General features: G+C 44.5%; 1 protein-coding gene across 1 annotated transcript in view; it reads left to right on the top strand.

The window, feature by feature from the left end:
• The first annotated feature begins 2,635 nt into the window (after positions 1-2,635).
• The window catches only part of LOC126292228 (GILT-like protein 1), a 56,067-nt gene continuing 45,920 nt past the window's right edge, over positions 2,636-12,782 (top strand). The window contains exon 1 of the mRNA XM_049986100.1: positions 2,636-2,865. Within this exon, the coding sequence (XP_049842057.1) occupies positions 2,806-2,865 (60 nt within the window). The 5' untranslated portion in view covers positions 2,636-2,805. The remainder of the gene's footprint in view (positions 2,866-12,782) is intronic.

Genomic DNA, 12,782 nt, shown 5'->3' with positions numbered 1-12,782 from the left:
ATGAATACCCGTTTATCATCTGCATTTCTCTTGGTGTAGCAATTTTAATGGCCAGTTGTGTACTTCGAACGCGGAATGGTATTTGAAGCTAGACTCATGAGACATTTCATTTGGGAAATCAGTAGGGAATTCAGTGTTTCGAGATCCACAGTGTCAAGAGTGTGCTGAGAACACCAAATTTCCGATGTTACTACTCACCACGAACAACGCCTTCACTTAACGACCGAGTGCAGCGGTGTTGCCACTGCTACCAGACAAGCAACAGTGCGTGAAATAACAGCAGGAATTTATGTGAGATATACGACGAACGTATCTGTTAGGACAGAGCGACGAAACGTGGCGAAAGTGGTCTATGTCAACAGACGAGAGAGTCGAGTGTCTTTACTAACACCACGACATCCCCTGCAGCGCCTCTCCTGGGCCCGTCACCACATCGGTTGGACCCCTAGACGAGTGGAAAACCGTGACCCGGTGAGGTGAGTCCCGATTTCAGTTGGTAAGAGCTGGAGGCAGGGTTCGAGTGTGGCGTAGATCTCACGAAACCATGGACCCAAGTTGTTAGCAAGGCAGTGTGCAAGCTGGTGGTGGCTCCATAATGGTGTGGGCTGTGTTTACATGGAATGGCCTGTGTCATCTGGTCCAGCTGAACCGATCGCTAACTGGAAATGGTTATATTCGGTTACTTAGAGACGATTTCCACCCAATCATGAACTTGATTTTTCCCAAACGTCATCATCAGTCATCATCATCATCATCAGTGTTCTGCCTAAAGGCAGGTTTTCACATGGTAGTTCTCCAGGCTGTCGGTCTTCTGCCATCCTCTTCAGGTCTGCATAATTTCCTCCTTATGTCGTCTTTGTATCTCCTTCTTCCTCTAGTCTTCTCCCACAAACCAGTCATTCCAAAGCATCTACTAGCAAGCACTCCCTTCTCAATGAACGCCCCAACCAGTTCTTTTTCCTTTCTCTTACAACCTTCAGCAGACATCTTCTCTCACCAGCCCTTTCCAATACGCTTTCATTACTCACTCTTTCCATCCAGCTTAAGCTCTCCATTCTCCTCGACATCCACATCTCAAATGCTTCTAACTTTTTTTTCATCCTCTCGTCTCAGCGTCCATGTTTCTGTCCTATATGGTGCCACACTCCAGACAAAACATTTGCCAAGTCTTTTCCTTAGACCTTTATCTACTTTGCCGCATAACAGTCTCCTCTTTCCGTTGAATGCCTCCTTCTCTATGGCAATTCGACTTTTCACCTCCTGATGACATCTCAAGTCTTCACTTACCGTGCTTCCAAGATATTTAAATGCACTTACTTGGCTCATGGTAGATTGTCCTGTGTTCATATTGGACAGTCTGCGTCTTGTACTGATGACCATGCTCTTTGTTTTTGCTGTGTTTATTCAGATCTTTGAGCATGTTATTCATTGTCCGCTCACTTTCTGCCAGTAATACCATGTCATAAGCAAATCTTATACATTCTATTCTCGTTCGACCAATACATATTCCTATTTTCCCATCTAAGCTTTCCGCAATAAACTCTTCAAGGTATATGTTAAACAACAGTGGGGAAAGGTAACAACCTTGTCTAACACCTCGTCCAATGCTGCTTCCTTCTGACATTTCATTTCCAGTCCTTATCCTTACTTTCTGGTGTGAATATAGATTCTGTATCAGTCGTCTCGCTTTCCAATCCATTCCTTTGCTTTTCAAGATATCCATCAGCTTGTTCCACTGAACTCTGTCAAAAGCCTTTTCTAAATCTATAAAAACAGCAAACATTTGTCTACCCTTTTCCATATATCTTTCCCCTATAGTTCTTAGCAGGGCACTACCAACTCTCGTTCTTTTTCCTCTTCTAAATCCGAACTGCTCCTCTGCAATCCCTCTATCCAGCTTGCCATATAACCTTCTATTCAACACTCTCAGCAAGACTTTAGCTGCATGAGAAATTTGATTGATGGTCCGGTGCTCTTCACATTTTTTGGTGTTTCTCTTTTTCTGTATTTGTATCATAACTGTTGCAGCGAAGTCCTCAGGCCATTCCCCTTTGTCATATATCTCGTTTCCCAAACAAGGATAGATTTTTTATGGGTGGCAATTCGCTATGTCACCGGGCGAGACATGTCAGCTATTGGTTTGAAGAACATTGTGTACAGTTCGAGGGAATGATTTTGCCACCCAGATCGCCCGACATGAATCCCATCGAACATTTATGGGACATAATCGCGACGTCAGTTCGTGCATAAAATCCTGCACCAGAAACTCTTTCCCAGTTACAGAGTGCTATAGGAGAAACATGGCTCAATATCTCTGGAGGAGACTTCCAACCAATTGTTGAGTCCGTGCCACGTCACGTTTCTGCAGTACGTGCGGCAAAACAAGGCCCGACAGGATATTAGGGAGGTATCCCGTGACTTTTGTCAGCTCGATGCAGAAGCAGACGTAGGTGCAGACAGCTCCTGTCTGGGATCGCCACACTCGGAAACGACACTTTGAGACAGCCGGTGTTGGTGTTTTAAGAAAGCTCGTAACGTCGGGGAAGGTCGCTATGGCTGACAAGGTCGGTGAGTGTCTAGGTGGACGTGTGACGGCTCTTATCTTATCCTGGTACGGGCGACCATAGCTATTGCATTGGCGGCGGCCGCGCGGCTGAAACCGAGGCCGAAACGCAGTCCTGGTGGGAGCTACGAGCCCGTGAGACGGCCCTGACGTTTCTGCTGGAACCCGCCGGTCGCGCCTCTGCTGTGAGTTCCAGCTCCATCCGTCCCGCATCCCTCCACTGGACGCTGTCACCCTGTAGGATGAGCCTGCCGCGTAGCGTCGCGGCCTTCTGCCTCGTTGCCACCGCTCTTATCAGTCAGGTAAGCGCTCTTAGTATGCAAGCACGGTGGGTCTTCGTTCCTACGGACTTACTGGGACAGTTTTATTGGAAAGCCCCATAATTCGGAAATTCCGGAAAAAATAACGTCGCTTGAGGTGAATGTCATGAAGACACACGTTTATTTATTTACATGTAAACACAAATGGTTCAAATGGCTGTGAGCGCTATGGGACTTAACATCGGAGGTCATCAGTCCCCTTGAACTTAGAACTACTTAAACCTAACTAGCCTAAGGACATCACACACATTCATTCTCGAGGCAGGATTTGAACCTGCGACCGTAGCGGTCGCGCGGTTCCATACTGTAGCGCCTAGAACCGCTCGACCACTCCGGCCGGCGTAAACACAAATGCTCTATTTCAAATTCTAAACGTGGCAGGAGGCGAAAGGCTATTTACAATTTGTACAGAAACCAGCTGGTAGTTATAAGAGTCCAGAGGTACGAAAATGATGCAGTGTTTGAGACGGGAGTGAGACACGGTTGTAGCCTATCCCCAATGTTATTCAATGTACATACTCAGCAAGCAGTAAAGGAAACAAAAGAAAAATTTGGTGTGGGAAATAAAGTCCAGGAAGAAGATACAAAAGGTTCAAGGTTTGCTAGTGACATTGTAATTCTGTCACAGACAGCAAAAGATTTGGAAGAGTACAGTAGTTAAACGGAATGGACAGTGTCTTGAAAGTAGGGTATAAGATGAACATCAACAAAAGCAAAACGAGAGTAATGGAATGTAGTCGAATTAGGTGATGCTGAGGGAATCAGATTAGGCAAGGAGACACTTAAGCCGGCCGGAGTGGCCGTGCGGTTATAGGCGCTGCAGTTGGAACCGCGAGACCGCTACGGTTGCAGGTTCGAATCCTGCCTTGGGCATGGATGTGTGTTATATCATTAGGATAGTTAGGTTTAACAAGTTCTAAGTTATAGGCGACTAATGACCTCAGAAGTTGAGTCGCATAGTGCTCAGAGTCATTTTTTGAGACATTTAAAGTAGCAGATGAGTTTTGCTATTTGGGAAGCAAAATAACTGATGACGCTCGAAGTAGGGAGGATATAAAATGTAGACTGGCAATGGCAAGAGAAGCGTTAGTGAAGAAGAGAAATTTGTTAACATCGAGTATTGATTTAAGTGTCAGGGAGTCCTTTCTGAAAGTATTTGTATGGAGTGTAGTCGTGTGTGACAATAAACAGTTTAGAAAAGAATAGAAGCCTTTGAAATGTGGTGCTGCATAATAATGCTCAAAATTAGATGGGTACATCACGTATCTTATGAGGAGGTACTGAAGATAATTGGGCAGAAGAGAAGTTTGCGGCACAACCTGACCTGAAGAAGAGTTCGGTTCATAGGACGCATTATGAGCCATTAAGGGATCACCAATATAGTACTGGAGGAAAGCGCAGGGGGTGAAAACTGTGGGCCAAGAGATGATTACAGTAAGAAGGATTTAGATTGCAGTAGTTATTTGGAGATGAAGAGGTTTTCACAAGATAGAGCAGCATGGGGAGCTGCATCAGGGCAATCTTTCAACTGAAGACCAAATCAACAATACAAATACCGAAATCAGTACACTGACGAACTAATGTCGTAGTGCTTGGACTATGCCTCCGAAACCAACTACCACCAATCACTGGCTTTTGTGTCTGATTCTGCCCTTTGTGTCGTCGGGTAGTGGCTGTGCGGTGGCGGCTGCTGTTGTTTTGGACAACTGAAGTGGTACGGAGTGCCTGAAGTTGTCGCCACGGCATCACGGTGGTCGCCACGACATCCTAAGTAACAGAAGCCAGTATGTTGTCCTCGACGATGAGTGTTGATCAGAGGCAGTGACCCGTGAGGAGTGTCCCAGGGAAGTGTGACAGGACCGCTGTTGTTCTTTTTGTACTTAAATGATCCAGCGGACAGTGTAGGCAGCAGTGTACGGCTGTTTACCGATGTATGGGATGTGGTCGACGTTGACTAAGGCAAAATTTCTAATTGGTGTCATGAGTGGAAGCTATCTCTGAATGCAGAAAAATGTAAGTTAATGCTGATGTAGGAAAAAGAAATCCATAACATTCGAAAGCAGGTTTTGTGGTGTCCAGCTTGACACAGTGGCGTCGAATAAATGTCTACTCGTAACGTTGCAAACCGATATGAAATGAAGTGAGTATCTAAACGTTGTAACGGGAAAGGGGAATGATCAACTTCACTTTATTGGGAGGATTTTAGTCAAGTCTGGTTGATCTGTAAAGAAAATCACATATAGGACAATAGTGCGACCTATTCTCAAGTACTATTCTAGTGTTTGGCGTCTGTAGCAGGTCGGATCGAAGGAAGACATCGAAGTAGTCGAGAAGCGGGCTACCAGATCTCATACCAGTAGGTTCGAACAACGCACAACAGAGGCGCTTCGGGAACTCAGAAGAGGAACGCTATTGAGAAAATTTAGAGAACCGGACTTTAAAGAAGACTGTAGGGCGATTCTACTGCCGCCAAACTACATTTCGCGTGAGAGCCATGAAGATGAGCTTAGAGGGCTCAGGTCTGGTACGGAGGCTTATAGACTGTCGTTTTTCTCTTGCTCTGTTTACCAATGGAACGTAAAACGAAACCACTAGTTGTGGTAGAGGGTACCTGCCGCCACCCACTGTATGTTGGCTTGCGCAGTCTGTATGTAGACGCAGGTGTAGATATAGACCTCCTGCCCCTTTCGTATCAGTGTATTTTTCACGGAAAAAATATCGATATTGCTCTGTAATGTGCTCGAGGTTTAGTTTACATTGTAAAAAGTTTTTTTGATTAAGTAGAATTGAAACCATAGAAACATACAGGGTTATTGCAAATGATTGAAGCGATTTCACAGCTCTACAATAACTTTATTATTTGAGATATTTTCTCAATGCTTCGCACACACATAAAAAACTAAAGTTTTTTTAGGCATTCACAAATGTTCGATATGTGCCCCTTTAGTAATTCGGCAGACATAAAGCCGATAATCAAGTTCCTCCCACACTCGGCGCGGCATGTCCCCATCAATGAGTTCGAAAGCATCGTTGATGCGAGCTCGCAGTTCTGGCACGTTTCTTGGTAGAGGAGGTTTAAACACTGAATCTTTCACATAACCCCACAGAAAGAAATCGCATGGGGTTAAGTCGGGAGAGCGTGGAGGCCATGATATGAATTGCTGATCATCATCTCCACCACGAGCGATCCATCGGTTTTCCAATCTCCTGTTTAAGAAATGCCGAACATCATGATGGAAGTGCGGTGGAGCACCATCCTCTTGAAAGATGAAGTCGGCGCTGTCGGTCTCCAGTTGTGGCATGAGCCAATTTTCCAGCATGTCCAGATACACGTGTCCTGTAACGTTTTTCCGCAGAAGAAGAAGGGGCCGCAAACTTTAAACCGTGAGATTGCACAAAACACGTTAACTTTTGGTGAATTGCGAATTTGCTGCACGAATGCGTAAGGATTCTCTACCGCCCAGATTCGCACATTGTGTCTGTTCACTTCACCATTAAGAAAAAATGTTGCTTCATCACTGAAAACAAGTTTCGCACTGAACGCATCCTCTTCCATGAGCTGTTGCAACCGCGTCGAAAATTCAAAGCGTTTGACTTTGTCATCGGGTGTCAGTGCTTGTAGCAATTGTAAACGGTAAGGCTTCTGCTTTCGCCTTTTCCGTAAGATTTTCCAAACCGTCGGCTGTGGTACGTTTAGCTCCCTGCTTGCTTTATTCGTCGACTTCCGCGGGCTATGCGTGAAACTTGCCCGCACGCGTTCAACCGCTTCTTCGCTCACTGCAGGCCGACCCGTTGATTTCCCCTTACAGAGCAATCCAGAAGCTTTAAACTGCGCATGCCATTGCCGAATGGAGTTAGCAGTTGGTGGAGCTTTGTTGAACTTCGTCCTGAAGTGTCGTTGCACTGTTATGACTGACTAATGTGAGTGTATTTCAAGCACGACGTACGCTTTCTCGGCTCCTGCCGCCATTTTGTCTCACTGCGCTCTCGAGCGCTCTGGAGGCAGAAACCTGAAGTGCGGCTTCAGCCGAACAAAACTTTGAGTTTTTCTACGTATCTGTAGTTTGTCGTGACCATATGTCAATCAATGAAGCTACAGTGAATTTATGAAATCGCTTCAACCACTTGTAATAGCCCTGTATAATACACTACTGGCCATTAAAATTGCTACACCACCAAGATGACGTACTACAGACGCGAAATTTAACCGACATGAAGAAGAGGCTGTGATATGCAAACGATTAGCTGTTCAGAGCGTTCGCAAAAGATTGGCGCCGGTGGCGACGCCTACAACCTGCTGACATGAGGAAAGTTTCCAACCGATTTCTCATACACAAACAGCAGTTGACCGGCGTTGCCTGGTGAAACGTTGTCGTGATGCCTCGTGTAAGGAGGAGAAATGCGTTCCATCACGTTTCCGACTTTGATAAAGGTCGGATTGTAGCCTATCGCGATTGCGGTTTATCGTATCGCGACATTGCTGCTCGCGTTGGTCGAGATCCAATGAGTATTAGAGCAGAATATGGAATCGGTGGGTTCAGGAGGGTAATACGGAACGCCGTGCTGGATCCCAACGGCCTCGTACCACTAGCAGTCGAGATGACAGGCATCTTATCCGCATGGCTGTAACTGACTGTGCAGCCACGTCTCGATCCTTGAGTCAACAGATGGCGACTTTTGCAAGACAACAATCATCTGCACGAACAGATCGACGACGTTTGCAGCAGCATGGACTATCAGCTCGGAGACCGTGGCTGCGGTTACCCTTGACGCTGCATCACAGACAGGAGCGCCTGCGAAGGTGTACTCAACGACTAACCTGTGTGCACGAATGGCAAAACGTCATTTTTTTCGGATGAATCCGGATTCTGTTTACAGCATCATTATGGTCGCATCCGTGTTTGGCGACATCTTGGTGAACGCACGTTGAACGTGTATTCGTCATCGCCATACTGGCGTGTCGCCCGGCGTGATGGTATGGGGTGCCATTGGTTACACGTCTCGGTCACCTCTTGTTCGCGTTGACGACACTTTGAACAGTGGACGTTACATTTCAGATGTGTTACAACCCGTGGCTCTACCCTTCATTCGATCGTTATGAAACCCTACATTCAGCAGGATAATGCACGATCGGATGTTGCAGGTCCTGTACGGGCCTTTCTGGATACAGAAAATGTTCGACTGCTGCCCTGGCCAGCACATTCTTCAAATCTCTCACCGATTGAAAACGTCTGGTCAATGGTGACCGAGCAACTGGCTCGTCACAATACGCCAGTCACTACTCTTGATGAACTATGGTATCGTGTTGAAGCTGCATGGGCAGCTGTACCTCTACACGCCATCGAAGCTCATTTGACTCAATGACCAGGCGTATCAAGGCCGTTATTAAGGACAGAGGTGGTTGTCCTGGGTACTGATTTCTCAGGATCTATGCAACCAAACTGCGTGAAAATGTAATAACATCTCGGTTCTAGTATAATATGTCTAATGAATACCCGTTTATCATGTGCTTTTCTTCTTCGTGTTGAAATTTTAATTGCCAGTAGTGTAAATAGGAGAAAGCATATGAATGGTGATATTTGGGGGATTGGATTAATGAATCAGCATCAGAAGCTTTCACGAATATTCTCGGTTACTAACGTATCTTTCCCAGGGTTCCAGAATATTCTCGGAAGTTCTAGAAAACAACTTCGAAATGGCACATAACGCATTAGTATCTGACAAAATGTTGTTCACAGGTAAGTTGCGCAACAGAGGAATAAGTCATTCAGAAAGTGTAACAGCTTATAGACCGAAACGTCATAAACAAAGAACTGTTGCGCAAGCGAATGATTTTCCCGGCGAGAAATGACGTAGTTCAACACACAAATCAGGGTATGCAGAACGAGTTACCAGGGGAAGAAAATGTGTTTAAATGCATTGATACAAAGATGAAACAATACGGAAGTGTAAACTTCCAAACTTCCCCGCCCCCCCCCCCCAAAAAAAAAATCTTTAAGTGTTAACCGATATGACTTTGCAAAGAAATGTTCAAAGCAATGTCATAAAAGAGGATAAATTAACAGGAAAAGCAAAGGCATGACAGTACTCATTCACGAATTCCACTCATTTGAACTAATTTAACATTCATCTTTATAAGCTTCTAATTTTTTGTAAGATTGGCGTACAGTATGACTATCAACGAAGCAGAAGGGCCAACAGTTGGTTATTGTGGAGTGAATTAAAAAGAATAAATACCGTAGGCATATCAGTCAGAAAACAGAAAATGGGGGGGGGGGGGCGGCAATTTATAAAGTTTGAAACTTCCGGAAAATACTCATATGGGGTGCAGTAGTCAGAAACCTACACCCCCCCCCCCCCCTCTCGCCCCTCACTTCTGATGCCAAAGGTTCGTCTCCTCTTTTTCTGTTCCACTTTAAAAATTTTTGCTCAAAATGATTCATTTTTGCAAAGGGAACTGTAATGAGAAAAGATATTTGGTACCGTATTTTACGGACTGTAAGACGCTGCTGACTATAATACGCACCTTAGTTTTTAAACAACTTACAAAAATTACATTGTTACAAATTCATTGTTAGATTGCAAAACGAGACTAAAGAAAAATTCTTAGTTTGTAAGACGGAATTATCCTTTAAAACACCTGACAATCGTTTTGGCCATTTTGCATTCAATCGTCTATTTACACATTTAGTCTTCCTCAGTTTTTCGAGCTCTTCCTTTACTAGCCCGCCAGTCGCGGATAGTTTTTTCTATTATGGAGCGCCGAAATGCCGCCCAGCTGCTCTGTTTCCATGTTCTTTCGCATATGCCATTACTTTATATTTACAGCCCGCATCATTTTTTTCCGTTGCGAAACTAACTGCGCACAAAAATATTGCACTGTAGCCGATAACAAAAATCACTTTCAATTCAAGTTGATGTGCAGCGTGCACTGCAGTGACGCCTCACAGGCTACACAGTGTTCTGGGTTTGTGATGTCGGGCCAGTAGGGAGACACTAACAAGCTCGCGAATCCCCGCCACTCAACGTTCGTCGCATCGGTGCACTGCTGCTGCCAGTTGAATCCAGTGTTGCCTGACCGAGATAGGTTTCGCGCGGCATCGAGTATGGCCATTTTTAAGACTGGCGGGAATATGAAATCAAACACTGTACATTTTTATATTAATTTAGAGTATAAGACGCACCTAAATTTGTAGGCAATTTTTCTAAGAAATAAATGCATATTATATGCATATAAATACGATATATTTTCTACTTGAAGAAATTGTTTATGTGTTCAGTCTTGTTAAAATCCGGACTTGGTACACAACAATGAAGTCGAGAAGTTCTCTTCCCATTCATTCGCCGTTCCCCTTCCACTGTCGCAGCCGTTTTTCTCAGATCCGCCCAGTTCAGTTGAGTTTATTTCGTGAACTTACTAAAGCCGTGCGGGACGCTCCAGCTTTTCATGTTGTGTGGTATTTCTTGTTAATCTCTTTTTTTTGTCTTCTGAGAGAAGAATAATGCTGGACCCAACCATCTACTGTATTTGCCGTAAACCTGTTTCGGAGAGAGAGACGAAGGAATAGGAAACACAGCTATAACAGAAATTGAGTCCGCCTTGGTGCTAAACACCTTGTTATTTGGTTATTTCTTTATTATCACAAACTAGTTTCGGCGACAAATATCACCATCATCAGTGGTTTTTTTAAATCTAAAACCTACAGAAAATGGCATGGTTGTACAAACACAGTAAAAAATTATTAAATTTTTACAATTGTTTTTTTTGAAATATAGTTTTCTATTGATACTTTCGGACTGCCTTATTTATTGTATGTTACAGCATCTTTTAAGCAATTATTGGCGCTGTTTGCGACATATTTTATGTGCTCTTTTATCTTCTGTTGCCGTCTTTTTACTTAGCGAACATCATGTCATCTGCAACCATGTGAGCGGCTGTTAGGAAACAAATACTCAAAGCAGTATATACATAGGGTTGTGGTAATGTTGTGGAAACTAGTTATTTGGTGTGTACTGAGCTGTTGCGTAGCTATTCGTGTACTCACGTTCGTTGGATTGTATGTGGCTGCTTTCATACACAGAAAAAAACTTTTGCACTTTGTTTCTGATCCAGAATATTACGCCATCCTGCTGTTCGCGTGTGTCGCGAGAGGCGTATCGCACGTGGCGAGAGAGGCTATGAAAAACTATAGCTCGAATTACGACGACTTCTGTTCATTATTTATGTCTCCGAGTGTGATGGGGAAGTCGTTCTTTTGCGTTTGTGTCCTTTCTCTTCTGTGTCCTTGGTCAGTTCTCTCAGAGCGGTAAAGAGTGTGTTGTTGCAGAGTGTTATGTTTTCATTTATTCCTTTTTTCCTTCGACTGTAGCCTTTTGTGTGTAGTAATTTTCTTCTATTGTTAGCTGTCGGTATAGACTGTTGCTGTTTCTCAGAATGCGTAGATCGTTTTCGATATTAGTAGGCTTATGGTTTTTGTCCATTAGATGTTCTGTCACTTCTTAGAGCTGTCATGTGCTCTGTGTACCTCGTTCGGAAATTTCTGCCTGTTTTTCCTATGTAGTGCGCCTGACAAGAGTCGCAAGTGAGTTGGTATATTCCAGCGCTGCTGAATTTGCCTGAGGTTTTTCTGACTGGTCTTAGTATTCCTGAACTGTATTGTTTGTTCTGAATCTTATTGGGATCACTTGCTTTTTTCAGATGTTTCCTATTCTATGTGATATTTTGTTATTGTATGTTAGTGTGTACCATATCTCTCTTTTTTCTGAAGTGGTGTGGTCTGCTGTGTTGTTTGTGTGTACTGCATGTTTCCGTTTTTACCTTGTTGTTGAGTTTGTTTATGATGTCTGTTTTGTAGTCGTTTTCAACAGCAATTTGTTTGATTATATTTAGTTCCTGTGTGTAGTTTTCTGGTTTAAGAGGTGTTCTGTTTATCCTGTGGAGCATGTGTGTGAAACTGGCATATTTAGGCACTGACGGTGGTTGGATGAGCTGTGGATAACAATGCTTGTGGATGTGGGTTTTTTGTAGATGGAGAATTCATGTTGGTGGTTCTTTCTCGTGATTGTAAGATCCAAGAAATTTAGTTTCTTGTTGTTTTCTATTTCCATTGTGAAGTGGATTTGTGGGTGTACTGTGTTGATGTTACTGTGTAGCTCTTCTATCCTGTTATGTGTTTCATCTACAAGACAGATGATGTCATCCACATATCGGTACCAGTAGATTATTTTGTACCCTCCTTGTTTTACAATGTTATTGAATATTGTGTTCTCTATATGGCCCAAGAAAATGTTGGCTAGGGTTCCACTGATGGGGGACCCCATGGGAAGCCTCGCTTGTTGCAAGTAGAAGTTGTTGTTGAAAGTAAAGTAGTTTTGTTCTGTGATTGACCTAAGGATGGAAGAAATTTCATTTATACACTCCTGGAAATGGAAAAAAGAACACATTGATACCGGTGTGTCAGACCCACCATACTTGCTTCGGACACTGCGAGAGGGCTGTACAAGCAATAATCACACGCACGGCACAGCGGACACACCAGGAACCGCGGTGTTGGCCGTCGAATGGCGCTAGCTGCGCAGCATTTGTGCACCGCCGCCGTCAGTGTCAGCCAGTTTGCCGTGGCATACGGAGCTCCATCGCAGTCTTTAACACTGGTAGCATGCCGTGACAGCGTGGACGTGAACCGTATGTGCAGTTGAAGGACTTTGAGCGAGGGCGTATAGTGGGCATGCGGGAGGCCGGGTGGACGTACCGCCGAATTGCTCAACACGTGGGGCGTGAGGTCTCCACAGTACATCGATGTTGTCGCCAGTGGTCGGCGGAAGGTGCACGTGCCCGTCGACCTGGGACCGGACCGCAGCGACGCACGGATGCACGCCAAGACCGTAGGATCCTACGC

This window comes from Schistocerca gregaria, chromosome 9 (genome assembly GCF_023897955.1).
Source record: "Schistocerca gregaria isolate iqSchGreg1 chromosome 9, iqSchGreg1.2, whole genome shotgun sequence".
In the NCBI taxonomy this organism is placed as follows: Eukaryota; Metazoa; Arthropoda; class Insecta; order Orthoptera; family Acrididae; genus Schistocerca; species Schistocerca gregaria.
Note: the sequence above shows the minus strand (reverse complement) of the source record. Positions and strands in the feature narration are given on the sequence as shown.